Source organism: Pholcus phalangioides, unplaced genomic scaffold (genome assembly GCF_987345545.1).
Source record: "Pholcus phalangioides strain wild (caught in Gottingen) unplaced genomic scaffold, Ppha-v1.0 ptg000008l_1, whole genome shotgun sequence".
Classification (NCBI taxonomy): domain Eukaryota; kingdom Metazoa; phylum Arthropoda; class Arachnida; order Araneae; family Pholcidae; genus Pholcus; species Pholcus phalangioides.
Window position 1 is genome coordinate 24742919 of NW_028301601.1, and position 17332 is coordinate 24760250.

Consider the following 17332-nt stretch of genomic DNA (forward strand, 5'->3'; position numbering starts at 1 on the left):
CGGGGGGGGGGCGGCAAAGAACATGTACTCAATGTATGTATATATACACCATTTTTAGTGTATTTTTTCAAAACCGTACAATTTTTCGTTTTCTCCCTCGGGACCCTCCATAATATTCGTCCTAAAGCCCGGGGCATGCAAAGAGGACATTAATTAGCATCGCATTGTTTACAGCAGGGACTCGTTAGAAAATCGAGAATAGCCACGTCCGACACACTTCACTTCAACCCTTATGAAATGGTTGAAGCACGATTTTGGCATAATTGAACTAATGTTTTTCATATTTAAAAAAAAAATAAGCGTTTTATATATAATGTTTTAATTCTATAAGCTGTCAAATTATAATTAAGATGCAAAATTTTATGTAAATAGTTTTTTTTTGTATAATTAATATTGTTTTTGATTTTCTCGAGTAATTGTTTGAATATATATTTCAGTTTTTTATTTCTACAGAGTATTTGCGTATTATTGCTCCTAGAGGCCGCTGCAAAAGTTTTGTTTTCAAAGAATCATAACCAAATAATATATATATGTATAGAATAAACAATTTTTATTTTTTTAAACAAAACGCACAATATGAAACACGAACATACACTCAAGAGTCATGCAATTTGGCTCGATAACATTTTTCTTTATATAAGGCACAAAATATTCAAATTTTTTCGTCCCTTTCCTCTCCCACGAGTGGGCAATTAACATTGAAATTCTTGAACGGATCTAAAAGTCCGATCGCTAAGAGTAAATTTGATCGCTAGTCAATTGTTAGGATTGACTGTCGAAGACAATAAAAATCCGCCGACGCCATTTTTGATGCTGGTGGTAATGCATTAATTTTTTTTTTATTTGCGTAATCTCTGGAGGTAGGAGAATTGAGGTAGAATCCATTGAAATCCATGCGATCAGGTTTGAGCGGCCGTCCCAAGTTCTTGGCGTTTTTCGCAGACTTCACATCAGATGATTGTTGGCCTTTTATAATTTGCGCCAATCGCGGAGAAATATCGATTAGAAACGCGGATGGTTATGACGGCAAATTCAACTGGAAGAGTATCCCTTTACTTAATATATTATTTCACGACTTATGGACTGTTTGAAGATGGGGAAATTTCACCAATTTGGTGCAGCTTGGCGGGCTACGATGGGAATTCGAACGGTTGTCCATAAATTCTTGTGATATTTTCCTCGAAACTGGAAAAAAATTTGTCTAACTTCGCGAATCAATTGACAATTCATGTTCTGAGGAGGAGGATGTCTAACTTCGCAGTTGCTGCGTTCATTCTAAGAAAATAAATCCAACAACCTATAAGACGCCGGAAAACTTGGCGATTTCCACGAAATTTTATGTAACCTTCCACGGCGTCTAATCTTAGAAGAGTGATGTGCAGCAGTAACTCTAGTGAACTTATCGCCCGTTTGGAGATGTAGAAAAAGTCATGTCAACCTTTTTCGTGTAGCTTGGCGAGCTACAGTCCTGCCAGTTTGAATGGCCCACGTCCAAATGCTTGTCCTAAAAACAGAGGTAGTCAGTATGATTGCACTCACATGCGTGGCCCACCATCCTAAATAGGCTTGGATGACTCTATTCACCGTACATCGTTTGTTTGTATCCCGGTGCTGAGGCATTTCTCCAGAAAAACAAAATTGGCACTGGCATCAATTGCATCACAAAATACAAAAATCTATGATAGTAACGTGAAGAAAAAAAAAATTTTTAATGAAAAGTGCATTTGTGTGTAATGATAATAATTTGTAAAGATGAATTTTTTTCTAATCAACGCATGCGTCAAGACACCCTCATCTTCATCTCGACTCTCGCCAACTGCATCCAGTCTTTCTTCTCTGCGTTATACCAAGTCATGCCGATCGCGTAACGCCCGTTGATGTTCGCGTACTGGCAGTGCTGGTACCACCAACCGGCTGAGTAGTACATCGCGCAGTGCGTGCTGCTGGCGTCGTTGTCCCTGTCGTGTGTACTGAACGCCATGTTGTGATGGTACTTGAGCGAATCGCTGGCGTTACCCCTGTATTCGCCGACCTCCAATCTGTAGTCTTCGTCTTCGGACGACACCCTGAAGCTGTCGTACTCTGCGTACAGGTAACTATCGAAAGTGTCCCACATGTCGATGCGGAGAGTGTAGTTCCTGCTGCGAGTCATTCTGTGAATGGCTTCGTTACCGGCCCAGAATTCACCTTTAGGGTCCCCGAATCCCCTCTTGTAGTCCTCCCAGTTCCTGAAGAAGTCTTCGCTGCCATCAGATCTCCTCTGGATGACCGTCCATCGGTCCATGGACATTTCGCAGTACATCTCCTTCGCGTGATAGCTATGGGGTACATGGATGAGGTAAACGCCACTATTGTATTCAGCCGCTGATTCAGGGACATTGCTCATTGAACAATCTGCAACGACAGAAATTAGATTAAAGTTATTGGAAGCAACGTCTGTGTATATATAGAGTGAAAGAGAAGTTCTGGAAACATTTCAAAAATTAATAATAAATCAATCAATCGACGTAAAAGGGTGTGGTGGGCACTAGAATTTTTATTATGGCCTAGTGTCAACTTTTCTGAAAGCAAGGACCAATAAAATGTCAAACAATTTGGCAGACCACTTTTGTCCCGTATTACGGGTCATTCCTGTAATTTTCGTTGTTCCGATTTGTTTTATTCATGCATCCCGTTTTTTCAACGATACTTGCTTGAATTTGTAACATTTATAAAAGTCGTGAATACACACACGCACGCAGCGTTTTTATAACACAAGTTATATTACCATATTTGGCAAATATTACGAATATCCATCCCATATTTGCCAAGTTTAACGTTAAGAGAAGACCTTCATTCCTTTTTTAATTTTGTCCCGCGATTTCCGATTAGAGGAAAGTGTGGACAGCACTGGCTAAGTGCCTCGGCACATAGATTCAGGGTCGAAACTAGATACTTTGTTAGCCGGGACAAGAACACATTTTGGCATCCCCTTGTAATGTAGAAGCAGTTAAAAGGTGCATTCGGCACCTCCTAGGCAGACCCACCTGCTCTCCCCCCGTAGTTGCGACTCCGCATAGGTAAACACAAGACATCAAATCAAAATCGTACTATCACTGACGAACTTTATGATCTATGCTAGTGGTTCTAAAAATTTTATTTTCCGCGGCACCCTTGCTTTATGTAGACATCCGCAGCTCCTCAGCATAGTCTAACAAAGAGTCGTTTCATGGTATTGAATAAGTACACACTTATAGGGAAAGCTAACTGTGGCTTCCTCGACAATGGTTTCGCGGTACCTCAAGGAGCCACGGTCCACACTTTGAGAACCACTGATGTACGCAGTACTGGAAGGATCAGTTCAAGTTCCCCGGACACCTTCATAATCCCAACACACATCATCACATTAACATCAGAATTGCCTCAACTTAAGTCATAGGCGGAGATAGACTTAGAAGTCTGTGGGAGTACGGTCGTTATTGCTGGGGGGCACGATGTTGATGTCAATACATATATACATTAGTTCAGTCAACTCCACCTTTGACTCTGGGGGGAGGGGGGGGCAAGGCCCCCATGCCCCCCCCCCCGTATCTCCGCCCATGACTTAAGTGGAATGCGCTAATTCAATCGATTCTATGCAAGATAGCTGAATGGGCAACACTTTGTGTTACAGCACCTTATTTACTTATCTTTTATATCCAGACAACTCTCGCATATAACGTTTCGACTTAAACATAACATCAGAGCTGCCCTTAGGGTTATGTGACAGGTGGGGTCGCACCGGGGCCCCGTTCTCATGGTGAATTATTGGAGGCTTTTATTCAATTCTGCAATTATTTTTTGCATTGATTGTGTATTTTCATAAAAATTCTGGAGTTTTTTCCCCTTCCGTAAATTCATTGATTTCCATCAATTCTGAATTTTTTTTCCTCGTAAATTCTAGATTTTCATCAATTCTGGAATTTTTTATTTTGTATTTTCATCAACTCTAGGATCATTTTTCCCGTAAATTTTGAATTTTCATAAATTTTTGGACAAAAAGTTTACATCGATTCCGAATTATTTTTTTTTAATTGTTTTTGAAGAAAAAGCCTAGAATTTTCATCAATTTGAAGAATTTTTTCCTCTCATTAATTTAAAATTACCTTCAGTGCTGAATTCTCAATTTTTGTGTCAATTTACATTCGATTGTGTGTTCAAAATTGTACAGATATTCCTCACCATACCTACATATTCTGAAACAATGGGGGGAGGGATGGCTATTCCCTCACAAAATAAATAAAAGCGGTGCAAAAAGTGTCCCCCCCCCCCCAAAAAAAAAAAAAATTCCGGCGCCCTAAAAAGTTGAGACTTGCCTGACCTTGCTACTATTTTCGCACCGGACCCCGCGTCCGTCTGGTTAGAGCGGCCCCTGCATCACATGCGCAGAACATGATGATGAATCTGCGTACCGAGTTTCATCGTGCTCCGTGCAATCCTTCAACATATGAATATATATTGCTTCAATCACTGCCCATGTAAATTTTTGCGAAGGGTAAGCTTGTAGTAACTAATCATAGTAATGGTTTTGATTTCTAATACAAATACAGGCAAGATGCCCAACGAGGTGGCAGAAAGAAAGATGCCCATCTGTACATGATCCTTGTCCGTGTTTCTATATTCAGACTAAATTCACAAAATGGTTCCAGCCAACAAGAAGCCGCATCTGTCGGATCATGAAAGTTGACCACACCTATACTGACATCAAGGACTACTTCTCCAATTCATTTGCATATCGATGACTTCATGAATGCCTAATAGCCGTTTTATCTGATGGGGACTCTCTGACTTTGAATAGCCCTCATAAAACTAATAAATGTCATCGTTAGTGGATCTTTTAAAGATGAGGTTTGGATATGATGAATCACCGGAATCATTACGAGCTTTAATGGTTAACGAAGTATGGAGTTATGTCTCGAATATTGAACTCACACGCTGGTACCAGAATCGATCTCTGACGGTTCTAGTGAACGCGTAACGATGGATCTATTTCCGGAAGGTATTGGACGCGATACGTATCGTTTTACGTTAATAAGATGCATTGACCGTTGTCATTTGTGATATTTTAAAATAATTACCTGATGGTAGATGTCTGACGAATTTCATCAGCTCGTGTTTCAGCCTCTCCTGGAGGTCCGTGACGTTCGCCAAGATGGCGGTCGCGTTCCTGACTTCGTCGACGAGTTGTTTGTGCGATAGTTCGACGCTTTGGATCGCTCCCCGGTCGACTTTCTGCATGAGCTTCGAGTACATCATGTTCGCGTTCATCTTGTGGTCCTCTTCCTTCTTGGCCAATTTAGTGAGCTGGAGCTCCAGATTGGCGAGTTTCAGATCTTGGAGATTCTCCTGGTTCTCCTTGACGCATCTCTGCAAGGAACGGTTAAGAAATTCGTTGTGGACCGACGTGAGACGGTAATGGTCTTTCCTGAAATCTCTCTGGAGGACTGCAAAGTCACCCTATAAGTCGGAAACGGTTTCATTAATGCATACTCAAACTAATCTTCGCATCCGACACACTACAAAAAAAAACCGAGGAATTGGTACTTACCTTGAGAGATTTGAGATCCTCGTATTGACTAGACTGATCGTGGCGCAAGATGTCGAAAGATCCTTGAACCTGGGCCACGTTGAACTCGAACTTAGACACCTCCTTCTGAAGGTCCCCGATACTCTTGCTATACTCATCTTCAAGGCTCTCTAGGGCTTCGAATAGTTGTATCGTGGACGAATGGACCTTGTCCATCCCGGTCATGGCCTCCGTTATGTTGACGATGTTCCTACCGTTCCTGGAAACCTTCTCTTCAGCAAGACTTAACCTCCCTCGAACGTCATCCAAAATCCTAGACAACACTGACTGTTCGCCGTACATCGCAACCGTGTTGTTGTCCAGACGCGTTACCGACCGCTGGACGTTTCCGAGAGTCGCTCTATGGAGGGTGTGATTTTGTCTCAGCGACCTTATATCCTTGTCTAGTTGTACCTGGCTGTGGTGGAGTCTGTATAGGCTGCGTCTGAGGGAGTCGATCTCCCCAGCTACTGAGTGATCTATTTCACTTCCACGTCCACCGAACAGTTTGACTTTGATCAGGTCCGATTCGCCCGAGAGTCCTTCACCAGACCCTTCAAATGAAGTAGGATCAGGCTGGAAAAGAAATATTTATATAAGAATAGGTGATAATCATTGTCACAAATCTATACATGAACATCAATTGAGCATTGAACAATCTACCAATCTGTCTATGAACATTGAACAATCTACCAATCTGTCTATGAACATTGAACAATCTACCAATCTGTCTATGAACATTGAACAATCTACCGATCTATATATGAACATTGAACAATCAATCTATATGAACATTGAACAATCAATCTATATGAACATTGAACAATCAATCTATATGAACATTGAACAATCAATCTATATGAACACTGGCAATCAATCTGTCTATGAACAATCTACCGATCTATATATGAACATTGAACAATCAATCTATATGAACATTGAACAATCAATCTATATGAACACTGGCAATCAATCTGTCTATGAACAATCAATCTATTAACATCAATTCCTTGCACTTGAACTTACCATATCCATGTCATGAATGTCTCCATCACTTTTGAACAGCTCTTCCTTCAGCACAGTTATCTGCAATACATTAGAAATGAAATCTTTATTGAGCTATTTCCACTACAAAAATTCGCCGTAAATACTGGTATACAAAAATCATGAAAAACTCTATCTTTCGGTCTAGTCATAATAATTTGCACGTGACCATTGCTCAGATGAGATATGGATCACCAGATACAGGGTAATTATTTACAGGACATTATCGTAATTTTAGTCGTCCTGATTATAAAATGTCGATTTTTTTCCCCCTTCAAAGTTTTATAACCCCCCCCCCTTCTCCAGATAATATTTCCCGTATGTATTTTCAACGAAGCTTACTTGAAATTTTAATTCTTTTTTTGACTTAAATCACGAATTGAGATTATTTTCATAACCTTGAAGCTAGATTATGATAATTATGTCTATTACGGCCATCTTCAACCTGTTGCTCGCAAGCACCATGGTGTTCCTTGAAGCACCAGGAGTGTCTAAGGCCGGTATTATACTATAAAAGTTTGATAAAAGTCCTATTATAAAACTTGAAAAATGCAGCCAATAAGGTCAACGGTTGCATTTTCTAGAATGTAACCAATAACCTTATTGGTTAGATTTTTCAAGTTTTATAAAATGGATTTTATCAAACTTTTATAGTGTAATACCGGCCTAATGCTCGTGCCCGATTTCGCTCTCGCTAGCAAGAATTCACATTTTGCAAGAATCTCGCGTCGAAAAATCGCCCGAAAAATATCCATAGTATGAGAATCGATTGGGAAATGTCCACAGCCCAATTCATCAGGAAAATATCACGAAAATCATTTCCCCCCCCCCCCCCGGCAAATATTCGTGGTAGAGTCAACTGGAAAATATCCGTGGTTCAAGAATTACTCGGGAAAAATCCGCTGTCGAAGCTAAGAATCACACGGAGAAATATCCATGGTTTAAGAGTCGCAGTCCAGAATATCCAGTCCAAGCTAAGAATCACTCGGGAAAATATCCGCACACAGTCTAAAATTAGCCCGGGAAATACCCTTGGTCGAGAATCTCCCAAAAAATATCGGTCACAGTCACTTGGGTGATATCCACGGTCCAAGCTAACAATCGCCTCGGAGAAAATCCATAGTCTATAAATCGTCCGAAAAATATTTTTTCATAGTCACTCGGTTATATATCCACGGTTCAAGCCGAAGAAATCACCCGAGGAAATATCCGTGGTCGAAGAATAACCCTGAAAAGCATTCATTTATATAGCCAAGAAATATCTGGAAAAATATTACCGATCAATCTCAGAAGCAACTGGTGAAATATATGCGGTCCTGAGGTAAGAATCACCCGGTAAAATACCAACGGTCTAAAAGTAGCCCGAAAATATCGAATTTTAGAAAAAAATATAGGAAAATATAAGATTTGAGAATCACGTGAAAACTATGTGCATGCAGTGATTCTCACTGTTCTAGTTGTTCTTCCAAAATTACCTTTGGAAGACCGTGGCCCGATTGATTTCTTTTATGAGAGTAGAAGGCCCGGTAATACGCACGCCTAATGGGGTATAAATGTGTAAAAATGAATCGGTGAGCTATTCATGGCCCGGTTTGACTGATGTCAGGGCAAGGCGGTTGAGAAACGCTGGACTAGAAGACTTATCCAGTCAGTTCATATATGGTCAACCCATGGCCCGTGGGCAAAATGTGACTCTCGAAGTCATCTGATGTGGCTCGCGACATCAAACCTAATTTTGTGAAGATGGACTTGAGCGAAAAATTTCCACTTTTAAGTAACCCACACTGCAGTTCCGCGGCGCATTCTCAGATCCCTTCAGTGACCCACCGCATATTTACAGATCATTCGAGTAACCCGCGACACAGTTCCATAACACGAGTGATCCGTGGCACATTTTCAATAATTTAAGTGTTCTTCCGCACATTTTTAGGTCACTTAAATGACTGGTGCTGTTTTTAGATCACTTTGATGACTCTTAGTCTTTTTAAGATCAATTAGTTGTACCGCAGCACATATATAGATCTTTTAAGTGATCTGCTGCAGATTTACAGGTCACTTGAGTGAACGGCAACACAGTTCAAAAGAACTTAAGTGACCAACGGCACATTCAGAGATAATTTTGGTGGCCCATGCCATAGTTCCAAAGCACTTTGAGTGACCACCGACACAATGCCAGATCACTCAAGCGGTCCGCGGCATATTTCTAGATCGTTTAACTGCCTCACGGGGGAGTTCTACTTCACTTAAGTGGTTCGTCGCACAATCCCAGGTCATCTAAATGACCCGACCGTACAGTTCCAAGTTACTCAAGCGGCCCGCGACACATCAACAGATCACTTGAGTAACCCGCGGCGCTGTTCCCGATCACCTAAGGTTTCGGCAGCGACATGCTTTCAAAACAGTGGAGTGGACCACACTCTCCGAAAGATTAAACACCCTTGATGTAGTCCCTTGAAATAATATCCATGTTCTTTGGAAACCATAAAATATCGTATTCTTGTTCTATACAATTATTTTCCATCCCCCCCCCCGGCAAATATTCGTGGTATGAGTAAACCGGAAAATATCCACGGTCCAAGAATTACTTGGGAAAAACCCGCAGTCCAAGAATTACCCGGGAAAAATCCGCGGTCCAAGCTGAGAATCACACGGAGAAATATCAATGGTTAAGGAGTCGCAGCCAGCGCAGAATACCTGTCTAAGCTAAGAATCACTCGGGAAAAGTATACGCAAATGTAAAATTAGCCCGGGAAATACCCATGGTCAAGAATCGCCCGAAAAATGTCGGTCACAGTCACTCGGGTAATGCCCACGGTCCAAGCTGAGAATCGCCCCGGGAAATATCCATGGTCTTTAAATCACCCGAAAAATATCTTTCATAGTCACTCGGGTATATATCCACGGTTCAAGCCGAAGGAATCCACCCGAGAAAATATCTGTGGTCGAAGAGTCACCCGAGAAGTACTTATTGGACAACTGAAATTGACCATGGACCCGCGCAAACATAATGTACATGGATCCGCAATTATAAATATTAAAATAACAAATAAACATATGTATCAGTCACTTTACATATTGCAAACCAGAGGTCCACCCTGATAAGAAAAAGCGAAGTGTCATGAACTTTCCATCCCCAGAACCATCAAGATCTTGTTTGGGTCGACGTAAAGTAAACATTGATAGGAAAGATTCAACATGATAATAAAAGTTATTTGGCGACAATTGGAATGGCGATAACTCGCCAAAAACCTTCGAGATGGTAGAGAGCCCATTATAGCAATTTCACTTCAGCAGCGCGAATTTGATACGCTTTCTTCTCCCTCAACAGCCAAAAGAGAAAGCGTGGGAAAAAAATTCTTGAGGTCACTATGCAGGGTTAGGATATATGCGGTAGGGGTCATCACTGATGATGACGAGGACTAGTAAATGGTGATGTGGGGCGGATTTTTCCCCCCTCCCCTTCAACCACAAATATTATGACTGAGACGAATATATAAGAGGGCCGTTTGTCGAAAAAAAGGCAGGAACAGTCCTCGGCCCTCTTCAGTCACATCCTCATTGGGATTGGATTACAAGAACGGGGTAGGGTCCGAGTCCATTCCGGTTCGGTCTGGATGACCACTGGCTAACCGATCCGAATCGTATTGCTAAGATTGGGAATTTTGAGGCCAAAGGGCAAAAAAAAATTGCTACCCTGATTGCAGGGGTGGGGGGGGGGGGAATGACAGGTCTCAAATTCAGAGGAGCACCCGAGACTACTATTTTTTCCTTCCTCACTCTGTAAATCGTGAGTGGTCAACCTTTTGGAGAGTGCGGGGAGCTACTTCATTGGTTTGAAAACGTGTCGCGGGTCACTTAAATTGTCTGGGAATGTGCCGCTGGCCACTTTAGTGATGTGTAACTACTACGGGCCACTTAAGTGCTCCGGAACTGTATCGTGGGCCACTCAATGATCTGTAAATGTGTCGTGGGCTGTGATGTGGAACTGCACTTGCACTTCAGGTCACTGAAATCATTTAGCCACGGTTTATTTAAGTGATCTGTATATAAATGCTTAGTTCATTTTTACAAAATTACGTTTCAGGTCGCCGGCCACTCCGCGGGCCATGGGTTGAGCTTGTATGCTATAAATTAACTATGGGGGTAGTGAGTAGTGGTACCCTTACGTGGGGGCCCGTAGACCCTGTACGCTCCGAAACTTAAAAATAGCTTAAGAGATCTCCTGTATGGGCCCCGGATCAACCTTGTGTACATAATTTTTTTGTGACAAATTTGGTGTAAGATTAGTATGGGGGGGGGGGGAGGGGGGTCCTTTGAAGTCCTAACTGGGAGGGGGGGGGCGTCAAAAACTTTGGAGGGAAACGTATTGTATGCACGGAATCCCTGTTTGTTAATAGAGGCATTTATCAACAAACAGGAATCACAATCATTTTATATAAATTATAGTTGATAGAGTATGAAGCTGCGATTGAAGGGGTCCTCAGAAAGATTTGAAGCAAGGGATTTTTTCGAGGGACCTGTGGAGATTCGCAACAGGTTGCTGGGGGTGGGGTCAGTGGGAGATGTCCAGAACAAGCGCTCGCTTAATTTTCACTCTGATTTTTAGCCACAGAACAATCAGAAGAAGAAAAATAGCCCAGAGGATTTCCCCCCCTGGGCAATGGCGTAACTAGCCATTCCTGTGCAAGAATTTTCTTTTAACGCCCACCCCCAGCTTATTCTTGAGCCCAGAATGGGCCTAAATGGGATCATTCTGGTTCCTCTTCCAAATGGGCCTTGTGCTAGTGCACCTGCCAAGTTACGGTACTGCCCCTGGGTATTTGACCAAGGGTGGAATGCTGCGGACCTCGTTTTCCATGCCAGCATAAGACATATGGTTGGAAAAAAGAAAAGAAAATCATGTGCAGTGTGCATGGCGAGCAAACAGATTTGTCCAGCCCTGGCTCGAGGGTCACCCCGCCCAACTTCGGTCTCGCACAAAGAATACCAGAGATTCCCACGTTTGTCTATAGTCATTGCTGAGAATGCTGTGTGACAATTTCGTTCTTTCATTATGAATCCTTTGAATTTCTTTGTTCTGAAACATATCCACGAACTACAGTCGAACCCCGATTTAACGAATTGGCTAAAATCAATTTTTTCTCGTTAAATCGAGGGAATCATAAAATTGGGGGTGAGATAAACACAAACATAGATGGGTTAAGAAACTTCTAAAAAAATTCGTTGAATCGAGGCAGTTCGCTATATCAGGGCTCGATTACATTTTTTTTTTTTTTACTGATATCCGTTACTTTCAACGGAACATTGACTCAACTGTATTAATGGTGACTAGTTTCAAGGACTCCCTGTATTATGTTGATTGGTAGGGCTAGGATTATGATCTAAAAATATGCTGTATGAAAAAAGCATCGGGGCCGTTCAAGTATTACGTAAGCAAATTTTTAGCCATTTTTGACCACCCCCGCCCCCCACTTGTCAGCAAAATTTCGTCATCAGCTCTGCCCCTCTGAATCCTAACTCATATTTTCATAAAGGGTGGTTGATGACGTAAGCATCATCCAAACCCCATCTTCCCCCTTGTCATCAAAAGTCATCAAATCGGAAACATTCCCCCCCCCCCATCGATCATGACGTAATACTTGAACGACCCCATTTATGCTCTTAAAAAACTGTAAATTTGCCCTTTCTAAACGAAAAAAATATATATATACAAGTTTTCCCCTAAAATTTCAGAATTAATGTGCTACTATATCTATAGGTAAAAATACCTAGCCAAGTACGGTATTTAGCTTTAGAAAAGCATTGCACAAAATTAAAAAATGATTCTCTTTCAATTGATAAAACTCTCAAAATTTCCCACAAACGCGGAAAAATTCCCCCATTTACCAATTTTTCCCCCACGAGGGACCGATCACCGATTCAGATGATTAATCTACTTACAGCCACACGCCAGTGTCCTTGAAGGACTAATATTTTTTATGCTCTAAAAATTCAATGTCATTGCTAATTGGTTGAGAAACCTGAATTTCAGGATTTCCTACCAATCACCAACGACGTTTCAATTTTTAGTGCATAAAAATCATAGCCCTAACAGCTCTCGTCAGGGGCAGGAACCGCAAAAACCTGTCTGAATCGGGATTGGAATAGCGAGGGAAAAATTTACTTGTTATCAAAAATTATGAAATATGCAAAATATGCCTTAAAAATTGTGAAAATATGCTCTATCACATAGTTTCCCAACCTTTTTTCCTCCCATCACCCCCCCAACGCAATCTAACCCATAGGATCCTATGTTAAACTCGTAACTTCTACCGCCCCCTTGGAACATTTCATCGCCCCCCAGGGGGCGTTAACGCCCACGTTGGGAATCACTGCTCTATCACGTGAAAATAACGAAATACGGAAAAAAAAGTAAAAAATATGCAAAGACAGAAATCCGAGCCCAAGTGATTGGTTTCGAATGCGAGCCGATCTGCCCGTTAAAAATTCTCGCCGCAGAGAGAGCAACAGTACAATTATTCATTCATTGCACTTCACTCACTATGAGTTGAGGAAAAACTCATGGTTTAAAAAAAATTCATTGCAGATGGCAGCGCTACACATAACAAGCATTACACAGAAACAAACTTGACGGAAGGTTCACTATACGTGCACACGCATTCCAACATGTACCAATTCGTTAGCAGTTCCGCAGAGGAATATGGACGAGGTGCGTGTCTGGTTTAGTATTAGTGATTGGTTTCAAGGGTTACTTGGAACAGCGGTCCCCAATTGGATGTGCCTGGACTTCCGGAGGTCCACAGCTCAATTATAGAGTAATAATCAATTCATGCGTGTAATTCATAGTTGATAAAATATCATAAATAAATTACTTAAATAGAAAAGTTGTAATTAAATTTACTCGCAAAAGCACCGCTGTGACGTTTGTGGATTGCAATAACAACATTATTATGATTCGACAAAAAATGTACTATTTTTATGCCTCTAGATAGGGTGGCATCTCTCCATATAAACATTTTTTTAGTTCTTTTACAATCCACTAGATGGCATTGCTATTGCATCACATTTATTAGTACCTTTTTTTGGCGTGGCCCCCCCCTGAACCATATTTTTTTCTCGTGGCTCCCCTGTCTTACCCAGAGTTTTCAACTCTCATCTAGAAGCAAGACACTTTATACGTATTGAAATGATTTTGTCAGTGAATTTATACTGAACGAAAATTTTGCAAAGAAAATTGGCCATCAGACTAGAATTTATTGATCTCCCCGATAGTCCGAGTTCTATCAGGACCGTCTCACCCTCCAAAGTGATGCTATGGTAGTGCCATACTTTAGCTGGAAATAAACAGCCTACATATTTCCTATTTATTTCCAAAATTAATTGTACTATAAAAAATATCATAAGGTGGGGTCACTTATGGGCATGAGGCCCCTGGACATGACCCCTCACAAGAGTGGGACTGACAGAGCTACTGCCCGGGGCCTAATATGGTTTTCATCATTTTTTTTTTTCATACAATAACTTTCATATAGGGAAGGGGGTCTGAAAAATTTAGCCGGGGACTTGAGAAAAACCCCATCCTAGGGAACTTGTTGCAAAATGTAGGAGGTGAGGCCTGGGTGGGTCCATGCCCTAAAGAAGGCCCTGGTTTTATGGGTGGTTTTGTTGGATTCTCTCTCTCACTGTAAGTGTTAGTCACTAATATAAAATCTTTATTTCTTCACACCTTAATTTTCCTTCTCAGCTCTCCAAACCACCTGTCATGGCCCCTTTCTCCATTTTCTTCCGTGGCCCCCTTGAAGTATCCCAGTACCACAAGGGGCCATATGGCCCCCGGTTGAGAACCACTACTCCATAGAATGCCCTCCGCTGTTCGAGAGCATTCTCGCTGGAAGATGGCTGTAGTTTCTGTTGCTGTAAAAGGGGAGTCCATTGGCAGACACCAAAATTTCCGGTTCCCACTACTCAAGTATTTGGGGGAACCGCTGCCCTAGAATATGAATATTCCGTCAAGGGTTCCTAGAACAGTGTTTCTCAATTTATTTTGATATAGCACGGATCCTTCTCCCTCGAACAATGCAAACGTAAGTACTTTTTTTTACCTAATTTGCATATCATAAAAATTTAATGAACTACAATTTTTCAGAGCTGAAGGTGCCAATGGAAGTAAATGGAAATAATCCCGTGGACCTCCTAATATGTACTCACGGACCCCTGTGGGTCCGAAAGACTACAGGTAAAAAAAAACAAAAAACACTGCCCTGGCACCAGGAAATTGTTTAAAGCAGGGGGTTCTTAACCATTTGTGTTCCCTAGACCCTTTGTACCGACGAGATGAAAGTCAAAGGCCTCTTTACAGAATATTCAGTATGAAATAATGTAAAACGATAGATTAATTTCTTTACATCATGAAAGTTTACCTCTTGGAACCTCTCTAAAAGATCTCCCTCTCCAAGAGGTCCGCTCTGTTGTCTTGTCCAGAATGGTAAAGAAGGCACCCAGGGCCGCCCTTAGCAGACGCAGTTCCCGGTGCGAAAGTAATAGCGAGGCCTACTGCGTCTCAACCATTTCGGGACACCAAAATTGTTCAGGACCCCTTTTGCCCCAGTTTCATATATTTTTAGAAGAGGAGAATCGGTATCCATCATTTCATAAAACAGAGCACTGTTTCCCAAAGTGGATAATATCGGTCTCCCTGGTGGGCGATAGAAACAAGGATCAGATAACCCATAGGATCCTATGGGTTCACTCGAGTTGCGGGGCTATGAGGGAAATTTATGATGAGGGGGCGATGGAACAAAGTTTGAGGAATGCGGAGAAAAATCCATACAAAAAAAAATTTTAAACAACGATTAAATGTAAATTAATACAGAGAAATTGATGAAAATTCATCACTGAAAGTAATTTTAAACTAATGAGAAGAAAAAATCCCCAAAACTAATGTCAATTTCAGACTTGATGAATTGAAAATAATTGAAAAATATTTCTAGAACCATTGAAAATTCGTAATTGAAGAAAAAATTCTCTGGAATTCATGAAAATTCAGAAAATTAACGGGGGAGTTCGAAAATTGATGAAAATTGAGAATTATTGGAAGTGATAATTCTGAAGTGAATGAAAGTTCAGAGTTAACGGAAGAAATAATTATGTAATATTGATGAAAATACAGAATTAATGCGAGAAATAATTTCAGAATTGATGAAAGCCTCCAATACCGTACCGTAAGTGCGGGGCCCCTGTGAGACCACACTTGTTGCCCACCCCAAAGGGCAGCTCTGAGGACAGACACCACATGTATATTAATTGGGAACGAGCAGAATAAAGTGTTCACACACACACACACACACACACACAGTCTAATTATAAATAAAACACTTGAAAAGTGTATTTTGATCATATTTCAGACAATATTTTGCGACCCGGTGCGACTGCACCCAATCAAGTCAGACTCAAGGCTCCGGACATTGTCCGTAAACAATTTCCCCGGAGTTTTTCAAGGTTCTTCCTTGAAATGGCGTACCAACTAATTACCGGATAATTAAATACCAGCCATCGGCAAAATCTTTCGTATGCATTGGGCATCGCCATAGGAGGGGGGGGGGGAGCATCTTGACACTTTCGAAGACAACATTAGAGCTCTATCTCTATTAGTGCCTGCTGCATGTTAGTAGAGATAAACATACGATGTTTGAATGAATAACGCATGGCACGACTTTCGAGTTGATTTAGGTGACTTGGGCATCGTTACTCTACTGATGAAGACGGACTCGAATCAATTTACATATCATTGTCGTGGATACTTCAATCAAGTTTCTTAGTGGCTCTGGAGGTGTGCACGGTGGCTCTCAAGTGGGTTTTGTCGCCCAACTTTGTCAAAAGTGAAGCACCTATCGGGCATTATTGATGTTCATCTACCCAGTGCTCTTTGAACAATGGACTTACGCAATTGTTAGTGCTCGAACGTCAAGGTGAATTAAATGACAAAAATAGTCATTTGTGTGTGTGTCCAACACACAAATGAAAATTTGACCAAATTAGATGGGATAGGATAAATATTGCGAAATTATCTACATGTCTACGACATCCTAGCAAAATGAACACGAATTATGTCTGTACCAAACCCATTCGTTTATCTAGCTACGACCCAAATCATAAAGGCTGCTCAAATTTTTCCATGGCCTATCCAGGACGTAATCGACTGCAAACAATCACTGGGGGGGGGGGGGGGGGGGCAAACAATCACCATTCCGAACCACTAGAGACATCCATTGTGGCCGGCCACTACAGATCAGATGGGAGCAATATCGTGCAATGACGTGTCAATTATATCCATGGCTTTCTCGAGGGTGGTGCTGACAGGGCGGTAGTCATCGGAAAACCGGGACGATTCCCATTTGTTTTTCACGCCATAAATTCGCTATATATATATATATATATATATATGGGGGCCCCTCAAAAACATTCCAGGCAAAGGACCTTGATCAAGGATGTAAGGTCCCATGATTATACCCTCGCAAGGTGAACATGGATGTCTCTGAAGGTTATCTAACCTAATGGTTTTCCTGGCCAGGACTTACAGGCTAAGTTTGTGCTAAGCGTTTGATCTACAAAAGGATGCTCAAACTCTTCCATAGCCTATCCAAGTTTTAAAAATCTGAGTGATTGACACTCTAAACGAGTTCGTTAATCTCATTCAGCTATTTA

General features: G+C 41.4%; 2 protein-coding genes across 2 annotated transcripts in view; one reads left to right on the forward strand and one right to left on the reverse strand.

The window, feature by feature from the left end:
• The window catches only part of LOC149084070 (uncharacterized), a 349781-nt gene that overhangs the window by 258751 nt on the left and 73698 nt on the right, over positions 1 to 17332 (forward strand). The gene's annotated exons all lie outside the window — the stretch shown is intronic.
• LOC149084072 (uncharacterized) overlaps positions 531 to 17332 on the reverse strand; it is a 29456-nt gene continuing 12654 nt past the window's right edge. Inside the window, exons 2-5 of the mRNA XM_089234420.1 lie at positions 6611 to 6670; positions 5567 to 6160; positions 5097 to 5475; positions 531 to 2394 (exon numbers count right to left, since the gene is read on the reverse strand). Of these exons, the coding sequence (XP_089090546.1) occupies positions 1781 to 2394; positions 5097 to 5475; positions 5567 to 6160; positions 6611 to 6670 (1647 nt within the window). The 3' untranslated portion in view covers positions 531 to 1780. The remainder of the gene's footprint in view (positions 2395 to 5096; positions 5476 to 5566; positions 6161 to 6610; positions 6671 to 17332) is intronic.